The sequence below is a fragment of the Symsagittifera roscoffensis genome, chromosome 2 (genome assembly GCF_963678635.1).
Source record: "Symsagittifera roscoffensis chromosome 2, txSymRosc1.1, whole genome shotgun sequence".
NCBI lineage: Eukaryota > Metazoa > Xenacoelomorpha > Acoela > Convolutidae > Symsagittifera > Symsagittifera roscoffensis.
In genome coordinates, this window is record NC_087063.1 from 17,237,531 (window position 1) to 17,254,900 (window position 17,370).

Below are 17,370 nucleotides of genomic sequence, written 5' to 3' on the forward strand. Positions count from 1 at the left end.
TTATCTAAACAATTTATACAAAATTTACAGTAGTATTCTTCAACACAATTTTAAAGCATCACCTTTAGGTGCAAAAAGAAATTTAAAATAATTAGTTTCGGTTAAAAAACGCGAGAAGTTATATTCATTTTTTTCGTACGTCATATGCTCTTAAAGCTGACTCGCAATGTCTGACCACGGTCAAAATGTCTGAACCGAAACATTTGTAGGTATGTCATTTTAACCCTCCCATTCGATGAAAACCGCTTCTTTTTTTAAATTCATATATTTATCAATAGGGTAGATCAAGTTTTTCGTTAAATGCCTATCCAACTGGATTTTTCATGACATCTGCGATCTACATTCTACATGAGGCCTTCGAGAGTCCTTTCTGTGCGTTCTGTGGCCAGTTGAGAGTCCAATAGCTTCACACAGTCTGGAATGTAGATGTAGTCGAGTGGAATGTAACGTGCAAGAGAGGACAAACAGGATACGAACTTGAGTTTCTTCTCGAATTTATTACTTGTGAACACCTGAAACGGCAAGACTTCAATAACTTTTAACACAGAGGCGAAGTTGCACTTCGCATACACAAGCAAAAATATGACCGACAACGCTACTGGGAAAAACTGAATGAGTAAAACTTTGAGTCTACAAAATTTCTTAGGTGACGCACGCGAATCTACATAATTACTAAGTGACGCAAACCAATTATGACGCCACTCAATAATTGGTTTCAAACAATAAACTCAAACAACTCGAAGGGTATTCTGTAACAAAAATTGTTAATCTGAAAAAATGTTTGTTGCAATTTGTGCTTTTTAATTGCAAGCTTAAGATAAAGGCGAAGCTGCGCTTCGCACCACTTGCGATACAACAAATATAAGAATAAAACAGCATGACGCTCAAGAAGTGGCAAACAAAACTTCGAGCAAAGAAACAATTGAAAAAGGAACAAGAAAAACAAAACTTGTCATGATTAAAATTCTTTGAGTTTTTTAAGAGGACCTTGTGAGGTTGACATTAAACATTCCAAAATATGGAGCCATAGTCTTATCGATATTTAAAACAAAACCGAAAATTTGTAGGAAACAAAATATTAGGTAGAAAAGCCGACCACATTACAACCAACAGTCAAAAAGCTGAAAAACAATCAAAACTTTCTGCTTATAAAGTGTTCACCAGTGCTTTATATGTAGTGAATGTAAGACCCAATTCGTGAACCAAATCGACAGATTTTAAGTCAACAACCGTAAAGCAGAAAACTTGGAATACAACACTAATAAAGCATAACAAACTAGCAGACAGAAAATGGGATCAACGCCGCTAAATTACAAGTCTTTCCTGAGGTGAAAAAAAAACGTGATAGTGTCGAGAAAAGCTTAATCTAACATTACTTTCATATCTTTGAATCAATTTGTCTGAAATCGAAACAATTTTTAACAAAAATAACATGACAAAAAAGACCACAGAACGGTAAACTTGCATCGGAACAAAAAATTCACAGCGGCATCGAACCAAAAAATGCTAATTGCAAGAAAACAAATCGCATGCGTATAAATTCCGTTCTCATTACCCGACAAAGCAAACTTTTTCGAGAAGTTTTGGAAAAAACTTTATATGTAAAGTTTTTCAAAAAATGCAATGAGACTCGTAAAAATTTATAAATGAATTACTTCCACTGAGAGCTTTCACAAAAACCAGATTTTATCTTTACGCCAGATGCACTGGATAATTCTTTGAAATTGAATTATTATAATAAACGAACTAAAAAGCCAAAAATTGATTCTAAAAATTTTCACTTTTTTCATTAAAAAATTGACAATTTTTTTTCAGGTTTAATTTTCTAATTGTACAACGGAAAGCTTAAGAGGGTGATTTAGATTTTTGAAAAATTTCTTGTTAGAGATCCATTGTTAGAAAAACAACATTAGTTATAGGTTAATAACATTAGGCAATTAAGCCGACAGAATTAAAGCTGAAAGACCTGAGCCGAAAATCTACCAAATTTTCGAATCTGATAAAATTTTAATAGTTAACTCTCAACGTAAACACAAGGCCAACACACTAACCATGCTATTAACTAACCATACGTATAACACAGTTATTTACAGGAAAAAAAGGTCTAGTACCCGATTACAATACCCTTGCTTACCGCAAAGGTAATTATGGTGAAAATTGTTTAAATCACAATAAAATTCAGTGCTGTGGCAAATAAGCCGAAAAAAAAAGCAGACAAGCAATCGGCCGACAACTCTTGTCTCGAGCAAAATGTTTCAATTTGATAACGCTTGCTACTTGCAGGCGCGATAATTTTGTATGTTCACTAACTTTTTACAGTTCTGATGATAACATTTGTACACTGAACTCCGCCAATTGGGGAGCTTTTTTCATTCGAACAAACTTCGACTAATGAATTGTCCATTTTTGACTTTTTTTCATACCATCTTCAGCTCAGACACCAAAATCTGAGACAAGCGCCATGAGTTCAATGGTTATGGGGGGTTCAAAACTTGTTGGCGGATTGTAGCCGTGGAGCCTTTTTGACAGAGCCAGCCTGCGCCACTAACTAGAACTAAGCACTTCATAAAAGGTCTTTTTATTTGATGAAACTTTGCTCAGAATTAGATTTGATCATTAAATTATAGGAACTAATATCCAAATGAGTAGCTGTTATAAACTACCTTGGCCAGCTTCATGCCGGTTTTGACCCAGAAGTCGGGATGGACGAGGTACAGTGCTTGAAGCTGCTTGCGCACCCGGTGGTCGATATGAGTGAAGCATTTCTTGAGCCAGTTCAAACTGGGCGTCACTGAATCGTCAGCCCCACCGTGCAGATAAACCAATACATACTCTCCCGTAATCAAAATTTGAATTGAGCTAATAACGTACAGAAACAGGTTATCCATTATATATTTATAGTCTGGTCGTTTCTTTTCCGGCATAAAACAAGCTGAGAAAACCAGAATCGTTTGACCAGTTGGTGTAAACCCACCATGCGATAAAACCTTCTTGAAAGGATCCAGAATTTTCATATCAATTCGCTTCTCGACACCGTTAATGAAGGTTACACGCCACCTTCGTGTAGCCTGGATATTCATAGACGCATCGACCAATTTCTCGTCAAACATCTCATCATTATCCAATGTTTGATCATTGGGGTTGTTTCCCAGTTGATTTGCCCCGAACCCACCTCCTAATTCCTGGTCATCCCATTCAAACTCATAGGTACTATTGACGCCAGGAGTTTGGACACTTCCGTCAGATGCCAAATTTGCGTCCTCTAAATCTATCCCATACTCTTCTTCTAATCGCCTCTTCTGCTCTTCCAGCGTCTCTTTCATTTCATCTTCATCCAGATCTTCGGATTCACTGAATAGCACTGAAGTATTTCTGGCCATGTCTGAGATCTCATCATCTTGCCATTCGTCGAATAATTTAAAATTTTGTTCGCTTTCAGAAGGAATGAGCCGAGTTTTAGGTTGGCTCACCTTTGGCGTTGCTTGCACCATTTTAAGGTATCTATTTCTTTCTTGACACTCCCTCTGCACCGCTAAAATTGGCTCGCGGTAATCTATATCAGCTGGCATAAATATCGCTATTTCGAAATCCACAATTTGTCTTTTCTGGCTACGAGATGAAGACTCTATTTTAGGTTTAGTGGAATTAGTTGAATTACTGGCTAAACTACCTGATATCATAGCTGAAGTGAGAGGATCAGTAATGCACTCTTGGGCTCCGTAAACAGAAGAATCGTTAGGGACATTCCGCAAATGATTTAACCTTTTAGTATGAAATGACTGATGTTTTACAAACTTTGAAACCATACGCTGATACTCTTCGCGTGAATTCGGCAACTCTGAGATATATGACTGGTACCTTGAAGAGTCGATGCCGTCTGCTATCATTTCTTGGCATATATTTGAAGCGACAACATTTTCATTGTGCAAATCGAATAGGTAATCATCTACATTCACCGCTGGCTGTGGTGCCTTTTCGCTTTCCTTTGGGGGTTCATTGGAGGTTTTCGGCTCTTCTTCTGTGTCTGCAATTGAGTCCATATGTTTCAGGAACTCTTCGTTTTGTTTTCTAAATTGTTCAAACGCCTCTTCAGTCCCAGGAAGATCTACTCTATTGAAACCCAAACGTCCCGGATCTGCATCTTCTTCAACTTCTGCAACCTCACGACAATGACCCTCCGCTTCACCAGTTCCCAGACTACCATCTGCGATTCTGTCGGATGCCCTTCCATCTTTATCATCGCCACTCGAAGTCAAATTTTCGTCGAGTTTGGATAGGAGTTCCTGAGTGTCGAGGGTCAGAGCGGAGGCTGGGAGTGCTGTGAACTTGGCGAATGAGCTGTCTACAGTATAGCTGTTTGGCGGCGTCTGCGGATAGCTGGACCCTTGTGACCTAGGAGATAGGGATCCACTTGTAGTGGTCAGAGAATAGACGCCTGATGTAAAACCTGAGAAATATTATGGTGTATTAGCATGCCATAATAACAATTGAAGCGCTTCGAAATAAGGCTTCTTTTCTACTGAAGCTTTTTATTCAGTTTCAAGTAACTTTCAAAACAGTTAAATCAACACAGAGGCGAAGCTGTGCTTCGCAAACTCAAGCGAGAACACGACAAAAAAAGCAGCTCTATAAAGTGAGAAAAGAAAAAATAAGCCTCGAATCAGTAAAAATCGGCCAAGTCTCGGATTCAATCTGCGACCTAGAGATTTTCAGTCTAACGCAAGAACCACTCAGTCACAGACGCTTAATTGTTCCCGAACACCAGCAATAAATAAAGCGGATAAGAGAAGAGATGCTATGAAATATCCAATGCTACAGATCGTGATTATAGCAAAATTGCCCTTCAATAAGTGAACACTTTTATTTGCGAGTTAGGTTGGAAAAAAGAAAGTTCGTATTAATCCACTACGCTTTCAAGCTGGCTAGTGTTAACATACAAAGAATAGCTAAGAATGATATATTGGCAAATCAAAAGCAGATGTATCACAAACCAAGGCCTTTCAAAAATAATTGATGAACAATTAATTGCATTTATTTGATTTTTAAACTCAATTGGAAAACCTCCAATTAATTCAATTATAATGTAAGCGAAAACAGTTAATTGCAATCAATTGGCTGCTTAGCAAACCTATGTAAAAATATGTGATTAATGCCTGGTTTTTTGAGGTGGAAATGCCTCGGACAAATGAACAAAAATTATGAAAGTATTTTACTTATGCAGAAAACGAATGGAAACGCAAATGCGGTAAGAAGCTTACTCAGAAGAAAGTAACAGGATATGCTTAAACGATCATGTACATTTGACGATCATGTAAATGAAGAAGCTTAGAAAAAACTTCTTCCAAGTTGGCTGATTATATCCCTACTGCTAAGAAAAACAGAGAGCTACAAGAATTTAACCACACTTAACCGATACTTGTTTCCGTAACTAAAGCTATTTAGCGTGAAAGCATAGATTTATCTGATGCGCGAGCTCTTTTTGTGGAAAATCTGAAGTTTTATATGAAAGAAGAATTGAAGCAGTATTTGTCAATCGATGGCAATTGTCTACGACATTTGAACTTTATTCTTTGCCGAACCTAATTTTGCCACATTTTCGACATGAATATGCCGCCAAATTAGTAAATTGAAAGACTCAAAAATCAAAAGAAATCATTAAAAGCAACAACAAAACTACGATTTGAAATTGGAATCTTAATCACCCAAAACGTATTGCCATTGTCATTGGCGCACAATAGTTTTTAAAACAAAGAAACCGAAACCAAGGTTTTTTTTGTTTGAAAAATCAACGAACCCATCCTTATACTAACCAATCATATTGATTATTTTTTTTTTGGATTGCAAGTTCCAAAGAAAAAAAAAACTCAAAATCATTTTTTTTGTTACAATACAATTACGAGGGTTCCATGTAATCCAAGGAATTACATTTTGGCCATTTTACATTTTTGTCTGACACGTCAAAACGTGAATTAAGTTTAGGAGACAAAGTCAATTAAAAATGAATTCAATCTATGATGCTGTTTTTAAAGTCATAGAGACAGACGTAGAAATTTTAGCAAAAATTATTAACCAAGCCATAAGCGATTCCGACGAAGTACAGATCATAAACGATTTCTTAACGGAATTGAAGAGCTTGCTTGACGATGCCAATAACGAAGCAGTCAAGATAATACGCACCGGAACGGACCAGCAAGACTCAATCATTGAACGATTGAAAACTTTGAAAGTTTTGTACCGAACGATCCAACTACGATCAAAACGATACGAGCGTACCCTCAACAACACTGCCACGTCTTCTTTAAACTCATCACGAGTAGCCAGCAACGTCTCGACGCCTTCAATAATACGACAAGCCTTGAAAAATCTTCCCCTTCGACGCCAAACGGAAAGTTTAACCCGTAGTACCACTACACAAAACGTCACCATGGACCAGGACACCCCGGACGATTTGCCACAATTTTCAGGATTGCCAGCAATCTTAAACGCTACTTCAAACCACAGATCAAACTCCGCCCAGGACAATTCAGGACTCCTACTTCGCCCCGGATCTAACAGCGACGCCAATACCTTGGATCATCGCATTCATCAACAACAAACAGAAACTCTTGGAACTCAAACTGCCCATGGAACTCACCTCCATCCTCAGTCAAACCTCTCATTGCAGCAGCCGAACGCCGACTTGTCACAAAGTTCAAACCTTCAGCCGAACCACCCAGAAGCTCAACTTCAAGGAACGACTATAGAATTGAACAATGGAACTCAACTCCAAATCGACAATCAGCAATTGACAGCAACAGTGGGACAAAGACCGAACTCAGAAGCTCAACTTCATGAAACGTCAACCCTGGAACTCAAATCCAAGTTTTCAATCAGCAGATGAACGCACCAGCAACCCAACAAAGAAATGTTTCAGCGCCAATATTTCTTCCGACAGCAACTTCAAAAGCAGCTCAGAGTCAAATGATTGGACAGCAAATCACACACCCATTTCTTGCTCCCCAGACAGCTAGCCCCCCACATATACTATACCAGCCTTCAAGCCTACAACAGAACCAGCCTCCAAGTCAGCAACAGAGGACACATAATCCGAATAGCGCCTTTAGACCCATCTTGACGATTGGAAATCAGAATTCAACCAATCATCCCCCCACCAACGTGTTCAGTGGACACCAGACGACAGCTAAGGGTATCACAAACATCAACGGAGTACCGATACCAGCACAACCAGCACTACTGCCAACAAACCAAGGAGATCAACGAACAGCAACAAATTGGAACTCCAGCCAGCCGACCCTGACTCACCAATGTAAACAACCTGCCATGCGATCGTACCAGGAAGGATTTCTGGGAACCACGACAGCATACAACCCTACGAACATGCCGACATCATCAACAACAGCCTTCACTCATGCAGGCTGCAGGGGACCAACAGGAACAACTCACCCAAATATCAACCGACCTCCCCCTCATCAACATGCAGTCTATCAACATGCAGCACATCAACATGCAGCACATCCACATGCAGCACATCAGAACCAGCCGACTTATTTTCCGATTCAGACCAACCTTGGAACAGCACCGACAGACCACAACCATCATCAAACGATCTCGAAGACATTCAGAAAATCTGTGCCCATTGTCAAACCATTCATATTCGACGGAGAACCTGAACAATGGTTAGATTGGATAGGACTGTTCAACGCAACCATCAACAGCACCGACATGACAAACTCGGAAAAGATTACACATCTGCAGAAACTTGTATCCGGAGATGCCAAATCTCTCATCCGAGGATATGGATGCAATGGAGCAATGTATGACGCAGCCCTTCAGCGACTGGAAAACGACTTTGGTAACCCGACGAAGATAGTTACATCCTTCCTTCGACGACTCGACGCCATCAGCGGCCCCAATCTACATACCAGAAGCTACAAGGACCTCGCCAACTTCCTACAGACAATGGTCGATACATTCACGACACTTGGATTCCAGCACGATCTACACTCTACGACAAATGTCCAAACAGTTTTGTCAAAACTGCCTACCCCTTGCCGACTAGAATGGAATAGATACAATCTGCAATGCAACATCAGACAATCATCACTCATCGACCTCACCAATTGGTTCAACATCTACGCCGAAGCATGCAGCGATTTGCCGAGCAACAGCAACAACAACAACACCAGAAACAGCAGCAGCAGCAACAACTACAACAGCAGCAACACTGAAGGATCATCATCCAACGGTCACACCCACCAACATGGACCATCGGATCACCGCGCCAATCAGAACAACCGGAAACGGCAACGCAGCCAGCAGCAACATAAATCTGGACAAAAGGATCAACGACGAGATTTTTGCCCGGAGAAACGCAATTGCCAGTACCTTGGAAAATGCCAACACTTCATCGCAATGAACCCAAAGGACAGATTACAGCATGCCAGGGACCTACAACTAAGTTTCAACTGCCTCAGCCCCCACAAGTTCGCAGACTGTCAATCAACGCAAACCTGCCGGACGGACGGATGCAGTAAGAAACACCACACACTTCTGCACAACAGCAGCACCTACAACTCGACGACACAGAGGGAGACAGCCAACCGGAACTCCAGACAACATGACGACACCACCAACTGCAGCACCAGCATAAGCAGAAAGAAATCGACTCGCCACATTCTGACCCTGCCAATAACGATCTCTCATGGCAAACAGAGTTCATGCCTATGCAATGCTTGATTGTGGAAGCAAACTGACATTGCTTAAATCATCAATCGCCCTCCAACTCAAACCAGATCTGCAATTAGACGACACCATCCAGCTAAACCAAGCACTGACATCATCAGATACAGCTTCTACAAAGATGACGATCGCGATTGGACCCTACAACCAGCAAAAGCAGCCATTTCAACTAAATGACATCGACGTCATAATGGATTGGAACCTTTCCCAATTCAACCCTGAACTCGTCAACTCCATCTGCCAAAGGAACGAGCCACTTCAACACATTCGGATAGCCACACTGCCCTCGAAACAAATCGGAATCATCATTGGATGCGATTTCGCCGAACTCGTGACACCTTCGGAAGTAATCCATTCAAAACAAAATGTGCCTATTGGATGGAAAACGCCACTTGGATGGTCTCTCTGTGGACGAGACAATGCAGCGACACCCAACGACGACATCAACACAATCAACTTCACGACAGACGATACACTGTTTCGCCACGTAGCTGAATGGATGGAATTGGACGCCGAAGGGATTTCAACTGACCAACGCAGCCTCTCAACAGACAAGGAAGCTCTCCGCATCTTGGAATCTTCAACAACCCGCTTGCCCAATGGACACTACGAAGTTGGAATGCTTTGGAAACGTGGACAACAACTGCCAAACAATAGATGGCTTGCCAGGAAGCAGCTCGACAGCCTTCTCCAACGACTGAAGAGAAACACCGAGATGGCACAGAAATATCAGGAGACCATCGACACCGACTTGCAGAAAGGTTTCATAGTCAAAGTTGATGATTCCCATGAAGACTCAACAGGAAAATGGTACCTTCCTCATCATCCAGTGACAAACATCAATAAACCTGGCAAGGTACGCCGAGTCCTTAATGCATCGAGCATCTACAAAGGAGTATCACTCAACAGCAACCTACTAACTGGACCAGACCTCCTCACAAACCTTACTGGAATCGTTATGCGATTTCACGAGGACCAAATCACTATTTCTGCCGACATTGAAGCAATGTTCATGCAGGTCTTCAAGAGCCCAGAGGACCAGCCGTATTTGCGATTTCTGTGGAAGGACAACACGGGCCAACCCGCAACCTTTCAATACACCCGCCACATCTTCGGAGCTACCGACTCACCATGTGTTGCCTGCTACGCCACTCGACAATGTGCGAAGGACAATGCCGACAAGTATCCAGCCTTGGGTCAAATAAAAAAACGCAACATATACATGGACGACCTATACAAAGCTGTTTCAACACCGACGGAAGCGACACAGTTAATGAACGACCTTCAAAAGATGTTCAGCATTGGAGGTTTCAACCTCACAAAATGGACCTCAAACTCTCAACAATTCCTCGCAACAGTCAACGAGAACCACTTGGAAAACAGCGACAGCCTCACCAAGAAGGAACGACCCCTCGAAAGAGTTCTTGGAGTGAAATGGAAACCAGACACGGACGTCTTTCTTGTGGAAGCAAAGAAGTTTCACGCCATTGACAAGAAGGACTTAACGCAGCGCAAACTATTGAAGTTTGCTTCTTCAATCTTTGACCCGCTTGGAATTACGATGCCACTGACAATTCGACTACGACAATCACTTCAACTTGCCTGGAGTAATGGACCTCAATGGGACAAACCTCTAAACATGGAGCATTTAACAGACCTCAACGATTGGATAGACAAGCGAAGCCAAATCAACGACATCTGCCTGCCCCGGATTTACTTCAAACCAGAAACGAAGATACTGGAAACCCAACTCCATGTATTCAGCGACAACTCCGAACTTGCCTTAGCATCAGTTGCTTACCTCAGAATCAGATACGACGACGACACAACGGAACTCAAGTTCGTCATTGGAAAAGCTCGAGTAGCACCCATCAGCAGAATGACAATTCCAAATCTCGAGCTTCAAGCCGCCACTAACGGAGCTTAACTGTCTCGTTTCATCAAAGAACAACATGACATACGAATCGACAGTACGACACTATGGACAGATAGTACAACAGTTCTTCATTGGATAAACTCGCCGAATCAACGACACCGGATCTTCACCGCCAACCGCCTGAATTTCATCATGGACTCAACATCTTCACTGGACTGGAGATACGTGCCCAGCAAAGACAAACCTGCAGACGACGGAACACGTGGTTACAAAGCATGTGACATGACTACCGATTCACGATGGATCAAAGGACCAGACTTCTTGTTAAGACCATCATCAGATTGGCCTAATCACCCGCCAACACAACCTACAGCCGATATTCATCTGACAGACAACGACCCACAACCGCCAACATCAGTAATCGACTTCAACCGATTTAGCACTTGGACAAGAGCACTCAGAGTTACTTCATATGTTCTTCTCTTCCCCGAAAACATCAAAAGGAAGACACGCCAGAGCCTCTCACTTCATCACCTGACCTTAGGATTCGCATGGATCATTAAACACTTACAGAATCAATCATTCCCCAAGGAACTAGCATGCCTGACAAAGAAATCTGACATTCCACCCCGCAGCCCTCTACAACCTATTTGCACCTTCATCGACGATCACGGATACTTACGTGCCAAAGGACGACTACAGAAAGCCCCGCTTCTACTTTGCAGCCGACATCCAGTCATTCTGAACGCATAAAACTACCCAATACAACTCTTCATGAAGCAAACACACGTAATAAATTCCCATTGTGGAATGGAACACACCTGAAGCCTTCTTCAGCAGGACTTTTGGATCATAAGATCACGCAAGCATCTGAAGAAAACTATTCGACAATGCATACCTTGCCGACGCCTTCGACAGGAACCAGTGAAGCCTCTGATGGCAGATCTACCCCTACAACGACTCCCTTTATCGGAAAACAGTTACCCCTTCTACTCAACAGGAATTGACTTCTTTGGACCCTTTGCCACGCGGAACAACGACGAGTACAGTAAGCGATACGTTCTCTTCTTCACCTGCCTCGTCACGCGAGCAGTTCATTCAGAAATATGCCAGCCAATCGACACAAACTCAACTCTACAAGCCATACGCCGTTTCATCGCTAGACGCGGTAAACCCAGGATCATCTTCTCTGACAACGGAAAAGCCTTCGTTGCAGCTGACAAGGAATTACAGGAAAGCCTTTCTGAGATTCAACACAGCAACGACTTCAACAATCAATGCCAATTACTTGGAATAACCTGGAAGTTCAACCCACCTGCAGCTCCTCACTTTGGTGGATCATGGGAACGCCTCATAAAAACATTTAAGATTGCCTTCTACAAAGTCATTGGAACACGGACACTGGACGACGAAACTCTGTCAACCTTCACGTGCGAGGTTGAAGCTATGATGAATTCTCGCCCGCTAACCCACGTCTCATCAGACCCAACCGACGACGAGCCCCTTACACCCAATCACCTTCTACTAGGACGACCAACAAACAATTTGCCTCCCGGATTGTTTCTCCCTCGCCACACAACGGACAAGAAAACTTGGAAACAAGCTCAAGCCTTGAGTCAACAGTTCTGGAACAGATACCTCAAAGACTACTTGCCAACCTTGACGACCCGAACGAAATGGACAAAGCAAGTGGAAAATCTTCATCAAGGAGACCTTGTATGGATACTGGAAGACCTAACGCCTCGAGGTCTTTGGCCCCTGGGACGGGTACTTCGCACTTTCCCAGGTGCAGACGGAATCGTTCGCTCCTGCGAAATTAAAACTAGCAGGGGGATTCTACACCGACCAGCAGTCAAACTCTCGCGAGTATTGGACCACAGTAACAACTAGATGACCAACATGATCAACGACAGCTAACAACTAGATGACCATTACAATCAACAACGACGTACCATCAGCTTCAACGAACAATTTTCTAATTTGCAACCTGCAAATGGGCCCGGCTATGTCTACGACATTTGAACTTTATTCTTTGCCGAACCTAATTTTGCCACATTTTCGACATGAATATGCCGCCAAATTAGTAAATTGAAAGACTCAAAACTCAAAAATCAAAAGAAATCATTAAAAGCAACAACAAAATACGATTTGAAATTGGAATCTTAATCACCCAAAACGTATTGCCATTGTCAGCAATGTTGTCAATATGTCATCCTTTGAAAGTGCCGTTATCAAACTTCTAGAAAGTCTAACAGCAGATGAGAAAACTGCTATCGAAGGCTTGAAACTGATAATTTCTAGACCGGAGAAATATGATACAGCAACCCAAGATAATGACTTCGCTTCCGAGCTACTGAAAATCCGTGAACTCGAAATAAGATCATTAGGAGTGACTACGTAGCAGGAGTTGCGTACAACGATCATCGAAAGAGCCTGCTTCCAATGAATCTTGAAATCCAGCTGTTCTTGAAAATCAACCAAAGATCTTGGAACGAGTCGACCGTGGACGTCATCGTCAACGATGACTGAAAGTCACTCACTACAGTTAATTAATTTTTGTCTCATCAATTAATTGCAACTTAAATTTTGTGCTCACAACTTTTGAAAGGCCTAGCAATTCAGATCAAGCAAAAACTGAGAGGAATGAATGAATAAAAGAAGTAATAATTATAAAATTATGAGAATGGTTTCCTACCTGTTGACAGGGTTCCGGCTGGAGGCGCTGAGTCCACTGTAATACCAATTTCAGTCACATTCTGCGAACTCGGTGGTAGAATTTGTTCATTTGCGATGCCTGGGAAAGAGTTTTCTAAGTCAGCTGTTTCAGCCATAGATTTCTAGTGACTCTGCTTTATGATATGTATTAACAACATAGCCACAGGCAAGATGTGGTTGAGCGCTCAAAGTCATCTAAAAGAGTCATTTGACGGCGTTCTTTCATAAATCAATAAAGTTAAATTATCAGGAAAATATTGGTTTAATGATTGAACCACCAGTTCCTTTTAAATTAGAAAAACGGATCAACTGGATGCAATATAGGAATACGTTATAGACCGGCTATAAATATGAAAATAGGAGTATCAGAACAAAAACGGAAGTTTTTAATTATAATAACGGTTCTGAAAGCTGCCGAAGAAAGAAAAAAGAATCTTGCTTAAATAGAGGAAATGGCCGAGACAACTTGCTGGGGTAAAATTCACTTCAAAAAATGGGATTTTCAGTAAGAAATTTCCAACACCTTCACAGGAGAAGAATTCACGTAATGAACCTCCTGAATAAAAATACCCCAAGCAATGCCTTCTCTATCAAAGGAACCTTAACTCAGCAAATCAATTTCAAATTACACCTGCGAAGTGTTTTCAACGTCTCAATGATGTCTTCAAGTGTTTTCAACGTTGAAATAAAAACAATAATGCAACGTTATTTTGGATTTTTTTTATAAGATGTCATTGAAATACAATAATTTATGCGATTCAAATAAAACGAACCATTACGGTTTTTCATTCGATCAGAATTATCAATTAGCAAAATCTCTCTAAAAAGTTACATTAAATTGAAGCTCTCGAAAGAATTGTTTGGCATAAATACATTCCTGATTTAGCAATAATTTATGAAGGTGCATTTATGCAATCTTAATTTTATTGTAAAGCAAATTGCAGTTTTTCTTTCAACTGAAACCTCGAAGATATTTTCCATTTAATTTTTTATTGGAGCTTAAACGCATTCTAACATATTAGAAAAAGGAAACGCAATTTTAGTGGTGTTAGTAACGTCATGTTGCCTCCTATTTGTAGAGTCTGCACATATTGTACAATATTTTCCACACACTTGCATTTGAAAAGAAAGCGTCACAAGTTGCACGGATAAGAACACAACTAAGCTGCAACAATGAGGAAATCCTTTATGACAGAAGGATCAAACAGAAAATTATATTAACCAATCAAACTTTTGTAGGTACCAAAATATCTGAAAAAAAAAACCTAAGAATCAAAAATCCAGACAATCGTAAGTAATAAGCTTCATTAAACATTTTCTTTGGAATCTGTCATTTGAGTAGCTCTTTCACCAATAATAAATTACGTTAACTTAAGTTACACGTGATAATCATTATTTTCATTTAGGGCACAAAGCTGCTGTCACAAGGCAAAGTTGACCCAGAATGATGGACTTTGCTACGAGGTAAAAATAACTAAAGAGCAAAAATGACACTGATAAACGGTCTCCTTCCTCCCCAAATATACCAAGTGAACCATCTCTGCACCAAAAATCTAATTCAATTTTTGCAGTTCAGAATAACAAAAATTTTTGTTTGAAATCCTTAAGTTGGTTTAGCGAATAATGAGCCAAATAATTTTAATTTTGCAGAATGTATGTTGTGGCCGAAGTTTTTGAAAAAAAAATTAACGCAGAGGCGAAGCTGAGCTTCGCAACACATGCGATGCAACAAAACATCGCAAAGCAAAATAAGGAACGTTTTTTTTTTTGAAAAATTTCACACCTTTGTTTCGAAAAATATTCTAGAACAACCTTTGAAATCATTTTAGTGGAGTATGCCTTCCTTGTAACAAACAAATGATCTGAACTTGAAAAAAAAATCAAAAATCAAACTGAGAAAAATCAAATCTAAGCGAGAACAACTTTTACACAGAGGCAAATCCGATCTTTGCGCCTTTCTCGATACCATGTAAAAACAGCACTGCAAACTCGGATGGAAATGAAAGCCAAGCCAAAAACTCAACAAAAAAGTCAACACAACATTAGAAAAGTCTAAAAGAACAAGAAACCGAAAAAAATAAAGGAAACTTTGAATTCAAATCTAATTTAAAAATTTTACGTCCCATAACACAGAGGCAAACAAAACTATTTCACTTACCAAACGACGCAAAAAAAGGCTGATAAGCCGACATGAAACGAGCCGAAACCTATTAAGTCAAAAAAGACAAAAAAAATTAAATTCAGTCGGAATAATTACAACTAATATAGAAAATAAGTTTCAATTAGGTCAGATATTTAAGGCCATAAAAGGCTAACATGCTCAAAATATTTCTGTTGCAACAGAAAGATCAAGAGTATGATGAGTTCAGGAGATGAGACTGGTGAAAAATCTGCCTATATTTGAAAATGAAATATAAAACACTAAGCAGAACGAGCGGTTAACATTGAATGTACCAGAAAGAAATAGCAAACATAAATTAAAATTGTTATTTTGAAGTAAAAAAAATTCTGAAATTCACGAGCAAAATATGAGAAAAGAAATTTAAGAAAGATTGGGATCTGATAGCGCGTAAGGCCTCTTAAAAGCAAGTCTTTCATTTAGCGAAGTTATCGTTCTACAAAAGCATTTAGGTCAAAAAGCACTTCAAGCAAAATAAAAGCCAATCGAATAAAAAACGGACCAAAAATTATACCAAGGAAATTGCGAATGAACTCATGACTTCAAATATCTTTGCCAAAAAGACTGTGATAAGAATAGCAGGCCGCTCACTCAGGAAGCACCGAGACAAAAACCCCACCAAAGTTTTATGAAACAGTACCAAAAAATTCGAAACATTCTTCAAACACGGTCGCAGAAGTGATTTTCAAAAATCAAACAGACTTTGTCTACTCAAGTTGAAAAAATATCAAAAAATTGAAAAAGAAACTGTAAGAAAACATTTCAAGCTTTAGAAATTAAAAACTTAAAACTCAAGACCCATCCCTCATGAAACACGCGAGGTCATTTAAAAAATCAACCTTAAAACTACCCAATATAGGTTGACTAAGACGACATAACATAAGTGGCACCGTTTAACCGAAAAAAAAATTCAAAATCAGAGTTGGTAAATTTACAAAGTTCAGACCAACTTTCAATTATAGTTAAGACTATTTGAATCAAAAATAAAATAACCCACGCTTTGGAAAAAATGCCTGAAAAGCCTACAAGATAAATCAAGTTGCATTTGGAAAAAATTAAAAATCTGCCGACTGAAATTAAGAAAAAAACCACAAATCCCCCGAAATTTTTTTCAGTATTTAAAATTGTTAAAATTATTTACTAACTGAAACAAACTATGAAGTACTTTTATTAGAATTTATCTTTTATTTGAATTTTTAAGATATTATTAATTTCAGCGTGCATGTGGAGGCGAAAATAACTCCAGTAACTGCATCAAACATTTTCATGAGCTCAGAGCGGATATTTTGTAGGAGAATATGGGGAAAAAGTTCTAGTTCCCAATTGAAAGTCACTTGCTTTTCGCATGTGGAAAGAATTACTGATTCTTTTAGGCACAAGCCCAGCGGAGCTTCACACCACTTGTGAAAATACACAAACAAAACAATGTAAGCTAGCAGAAAAAATGATACGGAAGCAACCAAGTCAAGAGACAGGCTTTTCAAAAAATTCATCTCGATATGTTTTCCTCAAATTGAACACACAGATGCGATACAAAAATATATGCGAGAATATTACAAGATATACTACAAGATAAGTTAGATGTAGCCATTTCGAGCACTTACGATTAACTCTAATCCTAACACTTAAGCTCACTAGACAATTTTACACAAAGCGAAGGAAACATATGCGACAAAAAGGAAAATCGGAAAACTTTTACGCGGTAAAGCTGGCAATCATATATTTTTCACATGATTTTTATCGAAAAGAATCGTGATTTATGAAAAGTTAATAGAGGCAGCCATTAATTATTACAATAGATAAAAATGCCCACACAAGTCAAAAATTTCAAAAAAGCTTCCTAAACTAATAAATAAACTAT

General features: G+C 39.8%; 1 protein-coding gene across 1 annotated transcript; it reads right to left on the bottom strand.

The window, feature by feature from the left end:
* Positions 1-14,599, bottom strand: LOC134839266 (protein prune homolog 2-like). The gene is made up of 3 exons (XM_063854764.1): positions 13,311-14,599; positions 2,664-4,447; positions 1-512 (listed from the first exon to the last, which is right to left on the bottom strand). The coding sequence occupies exons 1-3, from the start codon at positions 13,444-13,446 to the stop codon at positions 345-347; spliced, it is 2,088 nt and encodes a 695-aa protein (XP_063710834.1). The 5' UTR covers positions 13,447-14,599; the 3' UTR covers positions 1-344.
* Between the last annotated feature and the right edge of the window lie 2,771 nt (positions 14,600-17,370).